Raw genomic sequence first — 24391 nt, forward strand, 5'->3', positions numbered from 1 at the left:
AATGCACAAATGAGCTCAGCACAGTAATGATTATTAGGATACATCACTCTGTGGGATGTTGTATGGTAATTTAGCACCAGATTAAGTAGGGGAAAGAAGACAACAGGAGGAGGGACAGTACCATTACTCCACTTGTAACCTCTGTACTGTTGCATGCTTCCTAATGAACTCATTGTTTTTCCCCTGTGTGTGTGTGTGTGTGTAGTTTAGCACGTGCTTTGGGTTCAAATGTGTTGCAAGACCAGCATGGCTCTCGAAACTATCCTGTGGGATTCAGTGTGGTGTTTAATGTGTGTGTCTCTGGAGATGAAGATTCACTGCTTTAATAAGAACAGCCTCAGAGAAGGACGAGAGGAGCTAGAGCACTGTGCGACAGAGCTAAGAAGGGTGGCAAAGAAAGAGTGTTGTCTTTAATGATGGAAGGGGACATAATCCTTTCTCGGACCCTTTGTTCCGATCTTATCCTTTCCTCCATCTCTTTTTTAAGTCGGTCTCTGGTGCCATGCCATCTGTTTCTGGCACTGCAAGCTAATATTGCTGTGATATACAAGTGCATGGAAATCTCGTGTGTGTGTGCGTGTTGTAAAGAGAGAAATATGGTAGAGATGCTGTCTTGTGTAAAGAATAGAGCAGCTGCAATCAGTACACGTGTGCCCAATCAAACTTAAACGCATTAGTGATGGAACAGACATGTGTGCGCGTCATGCCCTGCGTCCCTGTGACGTATTAATGAAGTTCTTTTTATGTGCTGACATTCACATGGGCTTGGTTGTATTCATCCAGCATATATAATGTAGCGGTGCTACATGCCTCACTGACAACACTTACAGTGGTGCTTGAAAGTTTGTGAACCCTTTAGAATTTTCTATATTTCTGCATAAATATGACCTAAAACATCATCAGATTTTCACACAAGTCTTAAAAGTAGATAAAGAGAACTCAGTTAAACAAATGAGACAAAAATATTATACTTGGTCATTTATTTATTGAGGGAAGTGATCTAATATCACATATCTGTGAGTGGCAAAAGTATGTGAACCTCTAGGATTAGCAGTTCATTTGAAGGTGAAATTAGAGTCAGGTGTTTTCAATCAGTGGGATGACAATCAGGTGTGAGTGGGCACCCTGTTTTATTTAAAGAACAGGGATCTATCAAAGTCTGATCTTCACAACACATGTTTGTGGATCATGGCACGAACAAAGGAGATTTCTGAGGGCCTCAGAAAAAGCGTTGTTGATGCTCATCAGGCTGGAAAAGGTTACAAAACCATCTCTAAAGAGTTTGGACTCCACCAATCCACAGTCAGACAGATTGTGTACAAATGGAGGAAATTCAAGACCATTGTTACCCTCCCCAGGAGTGGTCGACCAACAAAGATCACTCCAAGAGCAAGGCGTGTAATAGTCGGCGAGGTCACAAAGGACCCCAGGGTAACTTCTAAGCAACTGAAGGCCTCTCTCACACTGGCTAATGTGAATGTTCATACGTCCACCATCCAGAGAACACTGAACAACAATGGTGTGCATGGCAGGGTTGCGAGGAGAAAGAGACTACTGTCCAAAAAGAATGTTGCTGCTCATCTGCAGTTTGCTAAAGATCATGTGGACAAGCCAGAAGGCTATTGGAAAAATGTTTTGTGGACGGATGAGACCAAAATAGGACATTTTGGTTTTAATGAGAAGCCTTATGTTTGGAGAAAGGAAAACACTGCATTCCAGCATAAGAACCTTATCCTATCTGTGAAACATGGTGGTGGTAGTATCATGGTTTGGGCCTGTTTTGCTGGATCTGGGCCAGGACGTCTTGCCATCATTGATGGAACAATGAATTCTGAATTATACCAGCGAATTCTAAAGGGAAATGTCAGGACATCTGTCCATGAATTGAATCTCAAGAGAAGGTGGGTCATGCAGCAAGACAACGACCTTAAGCACACAAGTCTTTCTACCAAAAAATGGTTAAAGAAGAATAAAGTTAATGTTTTGGAATGGCCAAGTCAAAGTCCTGACCTTAATCCAATTGAAATGTTGTGGAAGAACCTGAAGCGAGCAGTTCATGTGAGGAAACCCACCAACATCCCAGAGTTGAAGCTGTTCTGTACGGAGGAATGGGCTGAAATTCCTCCAAGCCAGTGTGCAGGACTGATCAGCAGTTACCGGAAACGTTTAGTTGCAGTTATTGCTGCACAAGGGGGTCACACCAGATACTGAAAGCAAAGGTTCACATACTTTTGCCACTCACAGATATGTAATATTGGATCATTTTCTTCAATAAATAAATGACCAAGTATAATATTTTTGTCTCATTTGTTTAACTGGGTTCTCTTTATCTACTTTTAGGACTTGTGTGAAAATCTGATGATGTTTTAAGGTCATATCTATGCAGAAATATAGAAAATTCTAAAGGGTTCACAAACTGTCAAGCACCACTGTAGATAAGAGAAGAGTGACGAATGGCAGGATGCAGAAAGAACTGGGTCAAAGATTAAAAAGGTTTTCAAAACAGCAGGGGGGGAGGGGGGGAAAGCAATATTCCTAAAAAAAATATGCCAGAGAGACAATTTTGATTGTTCTTCAATTGTTTTACAAATCTGTGATGTTAAAATTGTAGCAAGCAGAAATATCTGGAATATATGAATATTCACCTAATATTGGTCTTTATTAGATTGTTTTAAAACAAATATACAACTATTAAGCCTATTTCTAGACACTAGTGCATCTCAAACAATTAGACTTTTGTGAAAAAGTTCAACATTTTCCCTCAGTTATTTAAGAAAGTGAAAATGTAATATATTATAGACTCATTACACGTAAACTAAGATATTTCAAGCATTTTTCTATTTTAACTTTGATAATTATGGCCTACAGCGCAAAAAAAAAAAAACACCCAACGTATTGCTCAAAATATTAGAATATTTCGTTTCGAGTTTGAGTAAAACAGTATAAATACCGTGTATCTCTCGATCTAGTTCAGTCCAAGTAACCACAATCATGGCGAAGACTGCTGACTTGACAGTTGTCTAGAAGACGATCACTGACACCCTCCACAAGGAGGAAAAGCCTCAGAAGGTCATTGCTGAAAAGGCTGGCTGGAAAAGGTGCACAAGCAACAGGGATGACTGCAGCCTTGGGAGGATTGTCAAGAAAAGTCGATTCAAGAACTTGGGAGAGCTTTGCAAGGAGTGGCCTGAGGCTGGTGTCAGTGCATCAAGAGCCACCATGCACAGATGTCTTCAGGAAAGGGCCTACAACTGTCTCATTCCTAATATGAAGGCACTCCTGAGTCAGCGACAATGTCAGAAGCGTCTTACCTGGGCGAAGGAGAGACAGAACTGGACTGTTGCTCAGTGGTCCAAAGTCCTCTTTTCAGATGAAAGTAAATTTTGCATTTCTTTTGGAAATCAAGGTCCTAGAGTCTGGAAGAAGAGTGGAGAGGCACAGAATCCAAGGTGTTTGAAGTTCAGTGTGAAATTTACGCAGTCTGTGATGATTTGGGGTGCCATTTCATCTGCTGGTGTTGGTCCACTGTATTTTATCAAGCCCAAAGCCAACACAGCCATCTATCAGGAGATTGTAGAGCACTTCATGCTTCCATCTGCTGACAAGCTTTATGGAGATGCTGATTTCCTTTTCCAGCAGGACTTAGCACCTGCCCACAGTGCCAAAACTCCTACCAAATGTTTTACTGACCATGATATTACTGTGTTTGATTGGCCAGCCAACTCGCCTGACCTGAACCCACAGAGAATCTATGAGCTCCTCTATGTCTTTGAGATCTTCCTATGTCAAGAGGAAGATGAGAAACACCCGATCCAAAAATACAGATGAGCTGAAGGCTGCTATCAAAGCAACCTGGGCTTCAGTAACACAGGCTGAACGCCTCCATGCCACACTGCACTGATGCAATAATTCGTGATAAAGGAACTCCAACCAAGTATTGAGTGTATAAATGAACATACTTTTCAGAAGTTAGACATTTCTGTATTGTAAATCCTTTTTTGATTGATCTTAGGAAATATTCTAATAATCTAAGATACTGGATTTCTGATTTTCATGAGCTATAAGCCATATTCATCAAAATGGAAAAAAAAAGGTTTGAAATCTTTCACTTTATGTGTAAAGAATATAGAATATATGAAAGTTTACCATTTTAAATTAAATTATGAAAAAAATGAACTTTTTCATGATATTCTAACTGAAATTGTACAGTCAGACAGAAATAGACATAGACTTACTGATCATGTATTTTCATTTATAAGATCAGATATTATATAATAATCTAATGATGAGAAAAATTCGATTTATTCCAGGGATCTTCACTTGCTAAGACATCAGCTTTTGCAGTGCAATGAGCCATCTGAGGAGCCTGGGGCTGTGAGGCAGCAACACTACCCACTGTGTCAGCATAATTACATTATATTAATTATTATTAGTCGTGGGCGGCACGGTGGTGTAGTGGTTAGCACTGTTGCCTCACAGCAAGAAGGTCCTGGGTTCGAGCCCCGGGGCCGGCGAGGGCCTTTCTGTGTGGAGTTTGCATGTTCTCCCCGTGTCCGCGTGGGTTTCCTCCGGGTGCTCCGGTTTCCCCCACAGTACAAAGACATGCAGGTTAGGTTAACTGGTGACTCTAAATTGACCGTAGGTGTGAATGTGAGTGTGAATGGTTGTCTGTGTCTATGTGTCAGCCCTGTGATGACCTGGCGACTTGTCCAGGGTGTACCCCGCCTTTCGCCCGTAGTCAGCTGGGATAGGCTCCAGCTTGCCTGCGACCCTGTAGAAGGATAAAGCGGCTAGAGATAATGAGATGAGATGAGATTATTAGTCGTAGTACATATAAACTCCATTGATGTGGTTTTTTTTTTACCTTTTAAACAGCTTTATGCAACAACTAATAAAAATAAGCATAGAATATTTTCACATGTTTTGCATATTCATAATTTTCTGTTAAAATAAGTGTTTTCATATAGAAAACAAAGACACTTCTGGTCTTTGACCCACTGGCACACTGAGAAAGAAAAGGTTATAAACTGGGGTTTTATGTTTCATTACGGTAGGCCACAAAGGTATGTCTTTTGGAAATTTGGTTAGTGGAACAACATTAAAGAATCGAATTGTACATTAAGGACTGTTGTTGTATCTTCTCATCTCATTATCTCTAGCCACTTTATCCTGTTCTACAGGGTCACAGGCAAGCTGGAGCCTATCCCAGCTGACTACGGGCGAAAGGCGGGGTACACCCTGAACAAGTCACCAGGTCATCACAGGGCTGACACATAGACACAGACAACCATTCACACTCACATTCACACCTACGGTCAATTTAGAGTCACCAGTTAACCTAACCTGCATGTCTTTGGACTGTGGGGGAAACCGGAGCACCCGGAGGAAACCCACGCAGACACGGGGAGAACATGCAAACTCCGCACAGAAAGGCCCTCGCCGGCCACGGGGCTCGAACCCGGACCTTCTTGCTGTGAGGCGACAGCGCTAACCACTACACCACCGTGCCGCCGTTGTTGTAGCTTGAATAATTTATTTACATTTTTGTACCTGTACCGTCACTGTATATGTGTTAGCATCATGAGCCGAGGTAGATTATACTACTACTACTAAATAATAATAATGATAATCATAATAATAATAGTAAACATCATAACCATCGTCGTCATCATCATCATCATCATCATCACCATCATTATCAGTTAGTCAGTGCAAACACAATAAAATGTTCATCATTGATAATCAGTCTTATCCTATTTCAAACACCAGAGGGAAACTGTATATTTTGCTATCCATGAAGAGACCCTTCTGCTCTGATGTGCACATGATTTAGCTTGCTGATTTGGCAAAAGATATTTTTTGAACAGCTGAACTGTCCTACAGACAGAATCTGCCCGTTTCTATCTTTAGGGCAGTTCAGCTGTTCAGGAAACATCTTTTGCCAAATCGGCAAGCTCGATCATGCAGGCATCAGGCTTTAAGGATCTCTCCGTGGACACGCAGCTGTGTAGCTGTGTGTCCACAGAGTGATGGACTCTGTCACCCTCAGACTGAAAATAGGCCATTGAGTACCATGTCTGCACTATAGAGCAGGGCAGACAGAGGGTATTATACCCCGTGTTCATTTTGCCAGAACGTTTTTCTGGCTTTTGTCAGGTCACCATGCCCAGCCCAAACTCTAAAATATGATCACACTATATGCAGTACTTCTGGTTCCATGTAGCTCTTGCCTATGCCAGATTGTTCCCATCTCTCCACCTACCCAAGATGTATGTGTGTGTGGGGAGGGGGATTAAGGATTAGGGGCTAGATCTGAATTACCAGAGGTCACAACTGTCCACTCCTCTCAGAAGGTGATGCAGATTTTATTTGTGGCCCTATTCCTGGTCACATTATGACAACCTCTGATTTTGCAGGATTTGTGTGATTTTCCTTCTGATGATGCAGTCATGTGATATATTGGGCAAATTATAGTAAATTAAATTAGCTTCCCAACATCTTCAAGGATCAATATGCGATACAGTATACTGTATGGATGCATTGAGATGTGGACTGTAGTTTGAATGCAAGGATGACTGGTTTTGACATTAGATGGGAGGGCTGCAATCTAATATCTGTCAATAGCTCCACAATGAAACTGTTGGGGCTGAGCAAGGCTTTAGAAATCACACCGTTTCACCAATTGCACAATGAGAATGATGTGGTGCTGTTGCACTTGGTTTTACAAAAGTCCAAAATAATCCGCCTTAAGACCTTCGTTACCGGCAAATCTGATGTGGAAATCTTATAGTGATGTCATTTTACCTTTGGAAAACATGGGGGCTTAGCCTTGCTAGCACATTTATACAAACCTCCCCTGATTGAATGACGAGATTTATTGAGATGACATATTTTGTTTTCTCTTCCTGCATGACAAAGGTAGATGCTGTCATGCCATTTGGGTGCCTTGCCCTGCGGGATGGGAGGACGTACCACAGCCTGTCAGACATCACCGATAAATATGAGATTGGGCAGGTTCTAAAGGCGTGAGTATCAAATCATCAAATACCTATGAATGGCAACTTCACCCTGACAGTGTAATAACCTCATTACAGTGAAGGATCCTCATTTAAATCCTTTAATTGGCATTGACACCTTTGGTAGATGTGAATGAGAAGTTTAGATAAGCTCATACTACATCATGTACAGTGGATAGAAATTGAATACATCACCTTTGATTGACCTATAAGCTGGAATTTAAATGGAATAAATCTATTTTTACTTGCTAATCTACAATCCCAATTCCAAAAAAGTTGGGACAAAGTACAAATTGTAAATAAAAACGGAATGCAATAATTTACAAATCTCAAAAACTGATATTGTATTCACAATAGAACATAGACAACATATCAAATGTCGAAAGTGAGACATTTAGAAATTTCATGCCAAATATTGGCTCATTTGAAATTTCATGACAGCAACACATCTCAAAAAAGTTGGGACAGGGGCAATAAGAGGCTGGAAAAGTTAAAGGTACAAAAATGGAACAGCTGGAGGACCAAATTGCAACTCATTAGGTCAACTGGCAATAGGTCGTTAACATGACTGGGTATAAAAAGAGCATCTTGGAGTGGCAGCGGCTCTCAGAAATAAAGATGGGAAGAGGATCACCAATCCCCCTAATTCTGCGCCGACAAATAGTGGAGCAATATCAGAAAGGAGTTCGACAGTGTAAAATTGCAAAGAGTTTGAACATATCATCATCTACAGTGCATAATATCATCAAAAGATTCAGAGAATCTGGAAGAATCTCTGTGCGTAAGGGTCAAGGCCGGAAAACCATACTGGGTGCCCGTGATCTTTGGGCCCTTAGATGGCACTGCATCACATACAGGCATGCTTCTGTATTGGAAATCACAAAATGGGCTCAGGAATATTTCTAGAGAACATTATCTGTGAACACAATTCACTGTGCCATCCGCCGTTGCCAGCTAAAACTCTATAGTTCAAAGAAGAAGCCGTATCTAAACATGATCCAGAAGCGCAGACGTCTCCTCTGGACCAAGGCTCATTTAAAATGGACTGTGGCAAAGTGGAAAACTGTTCTGTGGTCAGACGAATCAAAATTTGAAGTTCTTTATGGAAATCAGGGACGCCGTGTCATTCGGACTAAAGAGGAGAAGGATGACCCAAGTTGTTATCAGCGCTCAGTTCAGAAGCCTGCATCTCTGATGGTATGGGGTTGCATTAGTGCGTGTGGCATGGGCAGCTTACACATCTGGAAAGACACCATCAATGCTGAAAGGTATATCCAGGTTCTAGAGCAACATATGCTCCCATCCAGACGACGTCTCTTTCAGGGAAGACCTTGCATTTTCCAATGTGACAATGCCAAACCACATACTGCATCAATTACAGCATCATGGCTGCGTAGAAGAAGGGTCCGGGTACTGAACTGGCCAGCCTGCAGTCCAGATCTTTCACCCATAGAAAACATTTGGCGCATCATAAAACGGAAGATACGACAAAAAAGACCTAAGACAGTTGAGCAACTAGAATCCTACATTAGACAAGAATGGCTTAACATTCCTATCCCTAAACTTGAGCAACTTGTCTCCTCAGTCCCCAGACGTTTACAGACTGTTGTAAAGAGAAAAGGGGATGTCTCACAGTGGTAAACATGGCCTTGTCCCAACTTTTTTAAGATGTGTTGTTGTCATGAAATTTAAAATCACCTAATTTTTCTCTTTAAATGATACATTTTCTCAGTTTAAACATTTGATATGTCATCTATGTTCTATTCTGAATAAAATATGGAATTTTGAAACTTCCACATCATTGCATTCCATTTTTATTTACAATTTGTACTTTGTCCCAACTTTTTTGGAATTGGGGTTGTACACACAATGCTTAATGTCAAAGTGAAAAGCTAACAATGAAAAACTCTAACATTATTTAAAAATGAACAACTAAAATATTTTGGTTTGATAAGTATACTGTATACCCCCTTTACTATAAAATCCCTTAGACAACCTCATTAATGACCTGGTTATTTCATTTCAGTCACAGAGTCATTTAATTTTCCAACATTTGTGTGGAATCAAAGCAATTAACTTGACAGCTTGAATAAAAACAGTTGTTTACTCTGGCCTACCAGTTTACAAGTGCAGATCTATACAAAGGAAGCACCATGGGCTCCAAAGACCACCAAGCAATTCTGCAACAAAGCTGTGGAACGGTACATACCAGGTGCTGGATATGAAAAAGATTTCCAAGGCTTTGAAAATACCTGGAGCACTGTTATTAGGAAGTGGAAAGTACTTGGCACAACCAACAGTCTGCTATAATCTGGGCAGCTATCAAATCGAGATGACCAGGAGAGAAGACACTTGGTCAGAGAGGCTACCAGGACCCCAATGGTGACCTTAAAAGATCTACATGGTTTTATGTCCAACATACGAAAACGTGTATCACACAACAATATTGAATGTATATTGCATTCATCTGGCCTGTATGGGAAGCTGGCAAGAAGAAAGCCATTTCTTGTAAAGGTCCATCGAGAATCCTGTTTGAAGTTTGCACAATGACACCTGAAGGATCCTGTAGCAAACTGGCAGAAGTTTCATTTATTTTTTGGTCATATGAAAGCAAAGTAGAATTATTTGGCAAGAATTTATGGATACATTAAAAATTATCATTTAAATTTTATCTCTGGTTGTCACGCTTCCGGGCTCACCCTCCGTCTGCCTCAACACTCAGGACTCCATTTCCCATAATCCCCCTCACACACCAGTCACTACCACGTGCACTCCGTCAGCCAACCCGGAACCACTCCGTAGGAGTGGTTCACCTGAGTTCTGATCACCATCACGTGTACCTTTTTGTTTATGTTTGTATTTATACCCCTTTGTCTGTCTTATTCTTTGCACAGTATTGTCTTCACGTCCCGTAAGCCTACTGAGCGTTATTATACTGATTTTTTCTCTGTGTATGACCCTTTTCGCCTAGCCCTTGTGTTTTGATTGCCCATTTCTCTTGATTCCCGGTTTCTCGATCCTTGCCTGTTTTCTGACCACGATTTGTCTAGCCCTTGTTACTGTTTTGGATCTCTTGGTATTGACCTGGCCTGGCTTTTGTACTTTGTTTTTGATTGCCCTGTTCTCATTAAAACCCTGAGTTCATTTATAATCCGCGAGCGTCTGGTCTGTCACAGCCGCGTTACACTGGTTTTCTGTAAAAATTGCTTTGTGACAATGCCCATTGTTAAAAGCGCTATTATAACTAAAACTGAATTGAATTCCAAACATTACATTCAGTGAAGACCTAACTTGGCTTATTGTCAACATTGGCATGATACTGTGGGGGTCTGCAGAGACTGAGGAGCTTGTCAGGATTAAGGGGAGGATGGATGGAGCCACGTTCTGGAGGAAAACCTGATGAACTCTATAAAATGTCTGAAAATGGGCTGGAAATTAACATTCAACAGGCAACGTATCCCAAGCATACAGCCAAAGCTTGCTTGGGAGCAAGGTGGATGTTCTAGAGTAGCTTAATCAAAGTCCTGACTTAGGTCCTATAGAAAATCTATGGAATGACTTGAAGGTTGCTGTCCATCAGTAAAAACCAACTAACCTCGACGAGCTTAAACGGTGGGGGAAGATCTCCACGTCCAAGTGTGCCAACCTTGTGGAGAGCTGCCCAAAAAGACGTAGCTATAGCTCTGAAAGGGTGTGCACTGATTTTCTATCCACTGTATATCATGCCTATGAGCACCTTGCCACAGACAGACTTTGTAGCAAAGTAAACACGTGCTATTATTTTCTTTGCAGGAAGGAGTTTTGTGAGCTGTGCCTGGTAAAGGAACGGCAGACAGACAAAGTCTATGTGTGCAAGAAATTCCTCAAGAAAGATGGCAGAAAAGTGCGGAAGGCTGCCAAGAATGAGATCATGATCCTAAAAATGTATGGGATAATTCAAAATGTCAGCAGCAAGTGATGAGTCTGGGTATGACAGAAACTGAGGAAGAGACCGATAGAGAGAGACACAGACAGAAAGAGAGTGAGACACGGATTGACAGATGGAGGAGGCAAAAGAAAGGGGCTAATTCATAGAGAGTGGAAACAGACCGAGATGGTGAGAGACGAGAAAGTTTGAGCAGAGGAGATCTATGGAGAGATACATAAAAAGAAAGAGAGAGAATCAGCTCATCTAAACAATAAAAGGCAGCGCGAGAGGGAGAAAGAGAGAAAGATGTGGGAATCATGAGAAAGAAACAGGTCACTTCCTCCGTTCCAAGCCCAGTAGGTTGCTATATTTAAAGCAACTCTTCTTACTAGTTAGAAAATAGAGCAAATATTTACTGTGACCTTTTCTTCTTAGGGTCAACCACCCAAACATCCTGAAGCTGATAGATGCGTTTGAGACCAGGAAAGAGTTTTACATCATCCAAGAGCTGTGAGTCTGACATCTATGTAGCAGTGATCCTATACGGCACGCAGAATCTGGGATTGATTTCTCATCAGCCTAGTATTAAAAAGACTTGTCTCATGCCAACATTTGCATAATGATTACACTGTCCACTTTAAACAGCGTACTTTTGCTAAGCCAAATGATGTCATCAGTGAAATTCGAGCAACATATGTCTTATTGACTGATTAATAACAGTTTCATTAGGTATAGTTCAAATAGAAAGCAAAGTGCTGCAGATGGTCGTAATCTAATGCTCTGAACATTAATTCCTGCTGGAGTAAAAGTCTGTCCACTGATGGAATGAAAGGACAGTACATCGTGTCCTACGAAGTGTCTGTATGTCTCAGGGCCACAGGTGGGGATGTGTTTGACTGGATCCTGGATCAAGGGAACTACACAGAGAGAGATGCTGCCAACGTAATCCGGCAGGTCCTAGAGGCAGTGGCTTACCTCCACTCCCTCAACATAGTTCACAGGAACTTAAAGGTGGGTTTGAGATGCATTTGCATATCATTTCCGTTCTTACTACCAGTTTTTTTTTTCAATATTATATAATCTTGCAAGGCTTTAATGAGTGCTCAATGACTTTATCATTAGTTTAATATGATGCTGTCGTAAACCTGCAGCTATGGGAGGATGTGATTCATTAGATGTGAAGAGGAGCTTTTTTGTGGGCTGTGCTTTGTGTGTGTGTCTGTGTGTTGTGAGAGAGAGAGAGCACGAGAGAGATTAACCCAATCACTGCAGGGTACAGAAACAATAATCAGAGATATTACCCAAGCTCATAGCCTGGGCTGACTCACAAAACTGTGCAACCATGATATAACAGATGGCCCCTTATGGTTAGTGTTAATATGCAAAATGTAACTGACTGAAATAAATAGTATTATGGCCCATAATGACTCGTTTTTCCCTCAATAGTCACAGCTTCCTCTGCTAAACAGCCCAATATGTGTTTCTAGTGCCCTCTAGTGCACCAACACAGCTCCTGTAACATCTGCTTTTGATGTGCTGATTTACAAAATGTATATGTTTTTTTTTTTTTTTTTAATTCCCAGATTGGAGACAGTGCCCTACGGAAGCCGAGAGAGGCCCTTCATATAATCCTTTTTTTTATTCACCTTGTTATCCCGAGATAACGACATAATTAATTCAGGATCTCAAGAAAACAACACAACTAATTCGAGATGTCGAGAAAACAAAACCGTTATTCCGAGATAACGACATAATTAATTCAGGATCTCGAGAAAACAACACAACTAATTCGAGATCTCGAGAAAACAAAACCGTTATTTCGAGATCTCGAGAAAACAAAACAATTATTTCATGATCTCGAATAAACAGCTGAGAAATGGTTCATTCAGGTGCGCCAAGAGACTCGTGATATGCTGACTTTGGGGCTATTTCTCATTCTGTATAGACTCAACTTTGGTCATTAGAATGTCTGGAATAATCGATCACCTAATAAGGCAATATTTTGATCAGGGGTTGACACAGGGAGAGATTGCATTAAGTCTTTTAATAAGGGATAATTTCAAAATTAGTCCGCGGCACCTCCGCAGAAGACTGGCCCGGCTTCGTCTCTACCGACGGAGATACAGTGATCCAGCTGAGATCATGAAATAATTGTTTTGTTTTCTCGAGATCACGGAATAATTGTTTTGTTTTCTCGAGATCTCGAAATAACGGTTTTGTTTTCTCGAGATCTCGAATTAGTTGTGTTGTTTTCTCGAGATCCTGAATTAATTATGTCGTTATCTCGGGATAACAAGGTGAATAAAAAAAGATTATATGAAGGGCCTCTCGCGGCTTCCGTACAGTGCAGTATGGTTTAAGAAACATTTGTACTTTCCATCTAAGAGCTCCCAGTTATCAAACAGAAGGAAATAATTCAGTGCTTGAGACTGGCTCCCAATTCCAACCTTCTTCTGTTGTGATAATTCTTTGTTAAAATAATTTATTTGGTTCTTTCTTTTTCAGCTGGAGAATTTGATGTACTACACAGAGAATAACCATAACAAAGTGGTCCTTCGTGATTTCTATCTCTCCCGGTTTGAGAACGGCTCCATCACCGAACCCTGTGGAACACCAGAGTATCTGGGTACCTACATAAACCAGCAGATGAATATCGGGATATGGATTTGATACCGGGTGCTTGAATATGTTCTCTATTTATCTTTATGACTGTTCTTTCCTTCCAGCCCCGGAGGTTGTGGCTCGACATCGGTATGGAAGGCCAGTGGATTGCTGGGCCATTGGGGTCATCATGTACATGCTGTAAGCTCGCATTATGCCCAGCAGACAGAATTTAATGTCATTATAAGGCTTGACTTTCCATGACTTGATTACAGTCCCCAGTATTACAGAATAATTGCCCAACTATTTTTGATATATACACGTGCACAACATTATTCAACAAACTCCACATTTTCAGGCTGTCGGGAAATCCTCCCTTCTATGATGAGACAGAAGAGGAGAACACAGACATGCACAATCGTATTATCTTCTGCCGGATTGTTGCTGGAGACTACGAGTTTGACTCTCCGTACTGGGATGACATATCACCTGCAGGTGCGCAAAAAAGAGGCTGTTCTGTAAAACCTACTCCGATATGAAAACAATCCATATAATTTCACTTTTCCTGCTTTTACAGCTAAAGAGTTGGTGTGTAGGTTGATGGAGGTTGACCAGATGTTACGAATTACAGCACAAGATGCCCTGTGGCACGAGTGGTAAGCTGCATACAGAGTACTCATAAAAACATACGGATAATTTATTTGCATGCACTCTTACAGAGCTCTCTTTGGCATCACCTTATTATGTGATATTGACAGGATTGCTGGAAATGGAGCCTCAGAAAAAAACCTGAAGGATGGAGTGTGTGCACAGTTTGAGAAGAACTTTGCAAAAGCCAAATGGAGGGTAAGATCATAAATCAGCCTCTGTTGCTTCAACTGAAATTGATGTTCACTGTCCTTGTGAATGAAGTGTTTTATATACAAGTTTGTGAACCCTTTAGAATTTTCTATATTTCTGCATAAATATGACCTATAACATCATCAGATTTTCACACAAGTCCTAACAGTAGATAAAGAGAACCCAGTTAAACAAATGAGACTAAAATATTATACTTGGTCATTTATTTATTGAGGAAAATGATCCAATATTACATATCTGTGAGTGGCAAAAGAATGTGAACCTTTGCTTTCAGTATCTGGTGTGACCCCCTTGTGCAGCAATAACTGCAACTAAACGTTTCCGGTAACTGTTGATCAGTCCTGCACACCGGCTTGGAGGAATTTTAGCCCATTCCTCCGTACAGAACAGCTTCAACTCTGGGATGTTGGTGGGTTTCCTCACATGAACTGCTTGCTTCAGGTTCTTCCACAACATTTCGATTGGATTAAGGTCAGGACTTTGACTTGGCCATTCCAAAACATTAACTTTATTCTTCTTTAACCATTTTTTGGTAGAACGACTTGTGTGCTTAGGGTCGTTGTCTTGCTGCATGACCCACCTTCTCTTGAGATTCAGTTGATGGACAGATGTCCTGACATTTTCCTTTAGAATTCGCTGGTATAATTCAGAATTCATTGTTCCATCAAGGATGGCAAGACGTCCTGGCCCAGATGCAGCAAAACAGGCCCAAACCATGATACTATCACCACCCTGTTTCACAGATGGGATAAGGTTCTAATGCTGGAATGCAGTGTTTTCCTTTCTTCAAACATAAGGCTTCTCATTTAAACCAAAAAATTCTATTTTGGTCTCATCCATCCACAAAACATTTTTCCAATAGCCTTCTGGCTTGTCCGCGTGATCTTTAGCAAACTGCAGACGAGCAGCAATGTTCTTTTTGGAGAGCAGTGGCTTTCTCCTTGCAACCCTGCCATGCACACCATTGTTGTTCAGTGTTCTCCTGATGGTGGACTCATGAACATTAACATTAGCCAATGTGAGAGAGGCCTTCAGTTGCTTAGAAGTTACCCTGGGGTCCTTTGTGACCTTGCAGACGATTACACGCCTTGCTCTTGGAGTGATCTTTGTTGGTCGACCACTCCTGGGGAGGGTAACAATGGTCTTGAATTTCTTCCTTTTGTACACAATCTGTCTGACTGTGGATTGGTGGAGTCCAAACTCTTTAGAGATGGTTTTGTAACCTTTTCCAGCCTGATGAGCATCAACAACGCTTTTTCTAAGGTCCTCAGAAATCTCCTTTGTTCGTGCCGTGATACACTTCCACAAACGTGTTGTGAAGCTCAGACTTTGATAGATCTCTGTTCTTTAAATAAAACAGGGTGCCCACTCACACCTGATTGTCATCCCATTGATTGAAAACGCCTGACTCTAATTTCACCTTCAAATTAACTGCTAATCCTAGAGGTTCACATACTTTTGCCACTCACAGATATGTAATATTGGCTCATTTTCCTCAATAAATAAATGACCAAGTATAATATTTTTGTCTCCTTTGTTTAACTGGGTTCTCTTTGTCTACTTTTAGGACTTGTGTGAAAATCTGATGATGTTTTAGATCATATTTATACAGAAACATAGAAAATTCTAAAGGGTTCACAAACGTTCAAGCAAGGACAGTTTTGATGAGGATGTGCATAACAGAATTACTGGTGATTCACATGAGACTAAGGGTTCTGATTACTCTGTTAATCATTTCCTTTCCCCTTACATGGGATACCCAGGAGCTGAAGGTACTGTTATTCTCTGTCAAATAGGAAGGAGGCACTGACTCTTTTCTCTGCCATGACAATCACACTTGAGCATTCATATCTCCTCTAGCAAAACACATTATACAAAGGGCGTTAACTACAATTCCAACAGCTTTCTGACACCTGTCATTATGAGGAAATATGCAGTTCAAATCTGATTGCTGAAAAGAGTGCGTATCTATTCAAGCCTCTCTCTGTCTGGACACCAATAAATGGCAAGCCTGTCACTCTGCCAGCTACTCCCATATGCCTCCAATCATATGCAATCCAGCTCTATTCCCACACTGAGTTCTCCTAAGCCCTCCACCGTCACAGACGAAACACCCAACTAAAGTTTCATTGAAGTGTCACATGTATGTGTGAGGTGCTATCATATGTCTGTGTGTCTGTTCTATAAGAGAAACAGCAGCAAGTTGAGGACAGAGGAGTGAGGAGAGGGTCATCGTATCACAACATGATTAACTGTGTCCCTGATCCATTGGTCTATTCTAGTCCACCTTGTGTTACTATCAGACTTCAGTATTTAATCAGATGAAACATTTTCTTGTGCTTTTCACAAAATAGCATTGACAGTAAAAAGACTCTTAAAAGCAAAACTTGCACTTTACCTCTGACATTAGTCATCATTAAATTGGTTCAGTGATGGTGTTTTCACACTTGAAGACCAAGGATCCATTTTGTTCATTTTCACACAGTTTTTGCCTTTTATGTTTATTTATGTAAGGTTTCCTTCATGTCTTGATTCTGATTTGGATGAAGCCTTTTGGTAGGCTATAATGTCAAAAAAAAAACGATTCAGTATTTTTATGAACAGTAGTCACTTGTGTTTGAAAGATCGCCTCATTCCAAATGTCAAGAAGGCACTGTTTCGTCTGCAGACCATACAGTGCTTTTCCTTGCTATTTTCAAATGGGAAATAACATGACAAGTTGAACCAATTAAGCCCCGCTGGATAGCTTTTTTTATTTGAACTCTACTTCCTTTCTTTCTAGACTGCCAGGGCATTTCCTTATAAATTAGTGGTGTTTTCCCATTTGCTTATTTGTTGGCCAAGTACTAATTCCAGTCATCACCTACTGACCATGAGGCCATCCTTAAAAAAAAAATCCGTTTCCTGTCCACCGGGTGAGCAAAAAAAATTTCAGTCGGGAGGGAGGTTTTTTCTTATATATATATATATATATATATATATATATATATATATATATATATATATATGGATGGATAAGAAATCGCAATGCTGTGTTTGCTTTTTCTTTCAGTACTTTTTTATTACAAAAGCAGACACATTTAATAAAATATGATGGTTTAATCAACTGAAACTTGTACAAAAACTTTAGCATTTTAAATGCTGACTGCAACATTTGCAAAACCTTTACAAAGGTACTTAAAATGTCCGACACACGGACTTTTTGTAGTTCTAAATCGACCGTTAGGCCTAGTTCGGATGAAATTACACTATTAAAATGATCACTGAATGATTTGTTTTTCTGAATCTTTACTATTTTGTTGTTCGCTAGAATACCATTTTGCGATTTCACACTTAAGCTGAAAACTCCGGATCTCCTTCCTTCATGGTGGCTGCCATTTTTTTGTGCCGCACGGCGCATGCGTAGAGCTGATTCAATTCTATATTCTGCGCGGAATGCAGGGCTTTCCACAAGCGCCGGCTGCCGGCCATACAGCCGACTACACAATTAAGTCCAGCCGGCTACTTTAATGACTATTATTTTTGTAGCCTACAGGCTCTAAATATTAATTTTAGATTTTAATAAAATTAAATGTTTATCTAACGGACTGACAATAATGTCAAACTGAACCGCACTCATTTAAGTTGTGATTCGCGCTGTTTGTACCGATAATAACCACAAATTCCCCGCCGACTCGTTGATCAAGGGAGAGTAACTCATCCGCGGCCCCGACATGCGGTGTGTGTGTGTGTGTGTGCGCACTCGGCGGAGGCAGTAGTGTGTCGGGGCCGTCGGAGGGAACAGAAGCAGAGATAACGCTTATTTTGTCTCCGGTAAACCAGTCTTCTCTCGTTCAATTACGTGCTGACATCAAAAGACACCGTTGGTTGTAAATGAAACCAAACTGAGTCGTTGGAGTGTATTTTCATACACAAATGGAGAAATGTTCGCTGAGTGTTTAATTGTGTAGCCACCACTGCAGACCGTTGTCGTTGTTAATTCATAGCATGCTCAGTTGCGCGAATGTGTCATGCACCGAAAATAAGAGATTTACAAGCCAGGAACGCCTCATGATGCAATACGCAAGAAAAGAAAGAAGATTTACTGCCATTTTACTTTGTATTTGAGTAAAGTGAATAAATAAATGGTCTGTGGAAAATACATTTAACCCTGGGAACTGCGTGCACAGGAGTTTATTTTGTGTTTACTCCCCCCCCCCCAAGCTGGCTACTTATTTGTCATGGCTGGCTAGTATGAGCCTTAGTGGAAAGCCCTGGGAATGCGTAAATGTCAAGTTCGATTTTAGATTTACGAACCCGAAAAAAATGTCGAAAAACCAGCGTTAAAAAAAAATTTCAACCGCACAACCGGCACTCACCCGGCCGGTGGACCGGAAACAGAACATTTTTTAATAATGGCCTGATCTCATATGTGTAGCCTACAAAAGGCCCCCACTATGTCATGCTGTTGCTCTTTCCCATTCTCATCTTGTCAAGGAATTGAGGAAGTAGTTTCAAGATGTTGTGTATAGTGCTCTAATACTTTTTTTGCTGATCTTTTTTAGCTCACACGCCCAGAGCCATTGCCATCACGCAGCGTCCGTCGTCCGTCTGTCTGTCCGTCCACAATTCACAAAATTTGCGACTCCTCCCTGAGTTTTCAATGGATTTTGATTCTGATCGTTTTGTTTGGAAGAACTAATCAGTCTGCACAAAAGTTACTCCCTGATTTTGTGATTTCTCATTAACAAGTTGCTAATTAGGCCGGTTAACAAACTTTGAGGAAAATCGCTCCTCCTCCCCCAGTTTTCAATGGATTTTGATTGTTTTGTTTTGAAGATCAAATGGTTCTAATTGTTCTCATGAAGGACAACTTAGCTAATTATAAACGAGTCTGGTTTCTCATGGTACGGCCGTGTGAGCTACTGCGTCGCTGACGCTCTGGTATTGTTAAATCTACCTCGTCATATAAAGCTGATTGATGCACATGTGGATGGCAGTAATTCTAATATTTGATTGGCTACTGTCACTGTACAAGTCATGTGCCAAGCTGTTTGTTCTGCCATGCCCTGATTGAGTTGAATGATGGATATGGTCGATTCCAAACTGTTCAGGATCTGGTACTGGTAGAGCCTTGCCCTAACAGCCAAGGATATTGCCATGAGCAATGCATGACGCACACCTTGCAACTAAGGAAATACTGCTGGCTAAGCGGCAACTTCCTCCAGACACAGCTGCAGCCACCACAAGAGCGAAATGAGTTGTAGATATGGCTGCAGAGCCTGAACAAAAATGTAAGGTCATTAGCCAGGTTGCAGCGGCAGTAACAGAAGACTACAGGAGCCGTTGGCAGTCAGCATGCGCCAAATACAAGAGCTGTTATCAGTTAGCGGTGTAACAGCTCACTGAAATGCAGCGCTCTGGGGCGCTTAGTAGCCTAGTACAAGAGCTGTTAGCTGTTAGCTGTGTAACAGCTCACTGAAGTGCAGAGCTCTGGGGAGCTTAGTAGCCTACAGCCGCCTCGCATACAGAGACACACCCTGAAGTGCTTTCAGTAGCTGCGTCTCATTCTCAAAGCTTCAATGCTGATAGCCTGCCCCAGGAGTGGCGTAAGATCAGAGTGGAATACAGAAGTTGATTTAGAAACATGCACTGCAGGCGGATATTAAGGTTGCTCTTGTGAACCTGAATTTAGATAATCCACTTTGTGCACTCAAAAGCACATTGAAACCGCAACCTGATAAAAATAGTACTACTGGACGCAGTGACAGATGCAGGAGCAGTATGAGCTTAACACCTCCATTAGAGACCCATGTGTGATAACCTTGTCTACCACCACTAAAGTTGAAATTCTTATGTCTGTTCAGCAAATTCAGTAAAATGACATGTTCAGTTGCATGGTCTGCCCAAATATACAGCCTGCACCTGCAACATTACTATTCCATGGATGCCAGAATGCTGGAAATATCCAGCCCAGACCAACTGGGACTCACTGAATATGATCCATTCACCTTGGTGACTTGCTAAAATGATGTGAGCAAGCTGCTTGCAAACAAAACAGCTCTAGCCATTACATTATCACATGAAGAAATCTCAGACGCTGATGGAAGGAACTAACAAGCCCAGAACAATTAAAAAAAAAAGTGTCATATCAGAGTATGACTACACATCCAGGTCATGATTCATTGAAAACTATTGAAACATCTAGGCATTGTATCCGAAGCTGTATAGTTGCTGAGCTCAATATCGGCCACCAACAACAACTGGCTTAAATGATTTAATACAGCTGTTTTTTTGCTGGTGATCATTATGGCCAGATCTCATCTCATCTCTAGCCGCTTTATCCTGTTCTACAGGGTCGCAGGCAAGCTGGAGCCTATCCCAGCTGACTACGGGCGAAAGGCGGGGTACACCCTGGACAAGTCGCCAGGTCATCACAGGGCTGACACATAGACACAGACAACCATTCACACTCACATTCACACCTACGGTCAATTTAGAGTCACCAGTTAACCTAACCTGCATGTCTTTGGACTGTGGGGGAAACCGGAGCACCTGGGGGAAACCCACACGGACACGGGGAGAACATGCAAACTCCGCACAGAAAGGCCCTTGCCGGCCACGGGGCTCGAACCCGGACCTTCTTGCTGTGAGGCGACAGCACTAACCACTACACCACCGTGCCGCCATTATGGCCAGATGAGTTGGTAAATTAAATGAGCTGTGTTTGGTGCTGAATATGTCATGCTGTGGCTGAACCCAGCCATCAAAAAACCTAACCTATCTGATCTTGTATTGTAGATGAGAATGGCCAGCCCTGTGTCCACTGAGGGCTTTCAGGTGCTTTCTGACTGACCAGCGGTTTGTAAAGACAAATTTGCTGATTGGGTAAAGGAAGTGATTGCACAGGCGTACTTGAAAGCAAGTGAACAGGTGCCTTCTTCCATTAAAAAGCAATCGAATTGAGCTTTGGCTACCTCATGGGAGGCAATAATAGTATTGGAAATTTTAAACAGTTTACCATCCACCTTCACCAGATTTTACAAAATGAATTTTGCTTTGTCACGACCCATGGTGACTCTGATTGATACTCATGACCAATAAAAAACAATTTTAAGGTGATGACATTGCTATTAGTTCTTGGCAAGGAAACAACCGAACAGAAAACCTCCAGTAGATCTGAAGGAAGCTGCCCTGGTGGTCCTCCACTCACTTGTAAATCCACAGTTTGATTGAAAACATCTCAAATGTGAAAACACCCAGAAGGTATTCCAGATTGACTTTTTTCTTGAATAAAAGCTGCCTATTCCTGTTTTCTTGCTCTGTTTTTCAGAAAGCAATTAGAGTCACGACATTCATGCAGCGTCTTCGGGCCTCAGAGATGGGCTCCACAGAAGTGGCAACAGAGGGGCAGAGGGGTGTTCAGACTAATGGAGGAGGAAGTGAAAGCATCCCCACTGACTCGGGGGGAGGTTCATCTGTGAGCATGTCCAATGAGATGACAGAGGAAAACACACCAGTTGAGGATCAAAAACGAAACATGCAAGAGGAGAAAGAGACGGTAGTTATAAATTCACTCTCAGAAATGTCAAAGCCACTGGCACACACAGACTCCTCAACCCAGACACAAGGGGATGAGCAGGACATGGTGGCAGAGAAGAAAGCAACTATGGATGGCTCTCATAAAATGGCAGCTGTTTTGGGCCGAGAGAAACCAGAGGCATGCCAGGAACCCAGCTCCAGTATATACACGAAAGCCTCTGATTGCCAAAGAAACACATTTACCACAGACAAAGAAGCTACAGACAAGAAAGTAACACCTGATACCCCAAACCGCCGTAGAATGGCTGCTAACTTCTCTCTGGATCATGGGTTAGGGCATGGTCCCAAGACTAGCAGTCCAGCTGTTGAGAAGGAACAGGCGATAGCAAATGAGGAGAAGGCAGAGACAGCAGGTAAGCAGGAAAAATCCCCCGGTAGCTGGTGTCAGACCCAACTTCCAGAGACGGTAGCGGAGGGGCAGGTGGGTGCTGGGACGATAGGAGAGAGTAGTCCCAGAGGTAGAGAGAGGGAAGGAAGCGGAAAAGACAAGTCAGGAAGGCATGCACAAAGTTTGTATGCTGGTATAGATTCTTCATGTTTGGGCCATAAGAAGACTGTGTATGTGCAAGAACAGAGAGATACAAGCCATGGCGCTGCTTGTAGGAATCCATATGGTATTCCTTACTCTGTTAGCAGTGGGGCAGCCTACGATGATCTACAAGAAGGGGATGCCAGTGCAGACTGGCAAATGGACAACGCAATTGAACAGATAGAAAAGCAAATGGCGGCTGTACTTGAGAAGATTGAAGGTGATATGCCTTCCCTACTGGAGCAGATCAGGGACTGTCCTGAGAGCTTACCCAAAGCAAAAAGCGCTCAGTCTTCTCCTTCATTTCGTCATCGCTCCTACCAAGATCATTCTACTCCACCACCTCTTCCTACCACCCCTCGGCCACCCATGCCCTCTCTACCACACCTCACCATTCCCCCACCCTCTTATCCACCTCCAAACCCACCCACTCAAACCCAAACTCACAACCAACTGGCCACTGAGCAGAATGATGATCTAGATGGACAAAGGGTTACTGCAAGACTGAGCCAGTCACCGAGAGGAGGGGTGTCAGGCAGAGGCTTATGAAGCTTACGTGAGCAAACTGTAAGAGAAGATAAGAACAAATCTTAGAACGAGTCATGGATGTTAAAGAAGCAGATTTGAAGCTGTACAAAGATTTTTAAAATCTAAATTATAGAGTAGCTTTGCTCCTCTTTGCTTTTAGTTAAGAACAGTCATGACCAGCTGCATTTGTGCTGAAGATGATTTCAAGCAGAAAAGCACAATTACATGTTCGAGGCTTTGGGGACTGTTACGAACACAAAATTATAGTGTAACATCCCTGTATGTGCATTTTTCAGATATAGCTTATATACACCACATAACAATGGAACATGAGTTGACTACTGAGAATACTGCCTGAACTACCTGTAAATACATCTATTTGGTATGATAATACTATAGAGAGCACTCATATTTTCCATGAGTAATTTCATAACCATAATTCAGTAGTCCTAAAGAATCAGAAGAAAGGGTGTTTAGCTTGTGCACATGACTCTCTTCTCGACATGTACAGTGTAGAACAAAGTTCAGCCTAAAAGAAAACATGGGCATTTATTCTTCTTGATGTTAATGGTGATTGTTTACACCATTTACTTCAGCTATCATAGTCGGGTTAGCGCACCATTGCCCTCAGCTTCCATTCACGCACACAGCACTCCCACTGAAATACGTGCTATTGGGGGCAACAGCCCAGGAAGCCTTTAATCGGATACTGACTGCAATGATTAATATGTTTCAGCTGGCAACAATTCTTTTAACCCTAACTGATGCAGTGAGTAGCTTCTCCTTTCTTAAACAACCGTGTCGGAAGGCTTCAGCTTGTTAGGGGGCATATAGATTAGACTCTGGAGCAATGGAAAAAGGTCATGTGGTCTGATGAATCCAGATTTACCCTATTCCAAAGTGATGGCTGCATCAGGGTAAGAAGGGAAGCGCATGAAGTGATGCACCCATCATCATCATCATGCATATTGGCCACTATGCCACTATGTACAAGCCTCTGGACACAGTATTATGATCTGGAGTTGCTTCAGCTGGTCAGGTCATGGCGCAGCAATGTTACGTGGCAGTAAAATAAAGTCACCTGACTACGTGAATGTACTGAATGACCAGGTTATCCCGTCAATGGATTTTTTTTCTTCTTCCCTGATGGCACGGGCATATTCCAGGATGACAATGTCAGGATTCATTGGGCTGAAATTGTAAAAGAGTGGTTCACGGAGCATGAGGAATCATTTTCACACATGAATTGGCCACCACAGAGTCCTGACCTTATCCCCATTGAAAGTCTTTGGGATGAGCTGGAGAAGACTCTCCTATCGTCAGTGCAAGATCTCTGCAAAAAAAAAAAAAATTAATGCAGCTCTGGAT

At 41.8% G+C, this 24391-nt stretch overlaps 1 protein-coding gene across 1 annotated transcript in view; it reads left to right on the forward strand.

The window, feature by feature from the left end:
* camkvl (CaM kinase-like vesicle-associated, like) overlaps window positions 1-23093 on the forward strand; it is an 81625-nt gene extending 58532 nt beyond the window's left edge. Inside the window, exons 2-11 of the mRNA XM_060936944.1 lie at window positions 6919-7025; window positions 10809-10940; window positions 11359-11433; window positions 11796-11934; window positions 13429-13549; window positions 13650-13725; window positions 13883-14019; window positions 14102-14180; window positions 14283-14370; window positions 21698-23093. Coding sequence (XP_060792927.1) covers window positions 6931-7025; window positions 10809-10940; window positions 11359-11433; window positions 11796-11934; window positions 13429-13549; window positions 13650-13725; window positions 13883-14019; window positions 14102-14180; window positions 14283-14370; window positions 21698-23044 — 2289 coding nt within the window. The 5' untranslated portion in view covers window positions 6919-6930 and the 3' untranslated portion in view covers window positions 23045-23093. The remainder of the gene's footprint in view (window positions 1-6918; window positions 7026-10808; window positions 10941-11358; window positions 11434-11795; window positions 11935-13428; window positions 13550-13649; window positions 13726-13882; window positions 14020-14101; window positions 14181-14282; window positions 14371-21697) is intronic.
* The last annotated feature ends 1298 nt before the right edge of the window (window positions 23094-24391 follow it).

This window comes from Neoarius graeffei, chromosome 13 (assembly GCF_027579695.1).
Source record: "Neoarius graeffei isolate fNeoGra1 chromosome 13, fNeoGra1.pri, whole genome shotgun sequence".
NCBI lineage: Eukaryota > Metazoa > Chordata > Actinopteri > Siluriformes > Ariidae > Neoarius > Neoarius graeffei.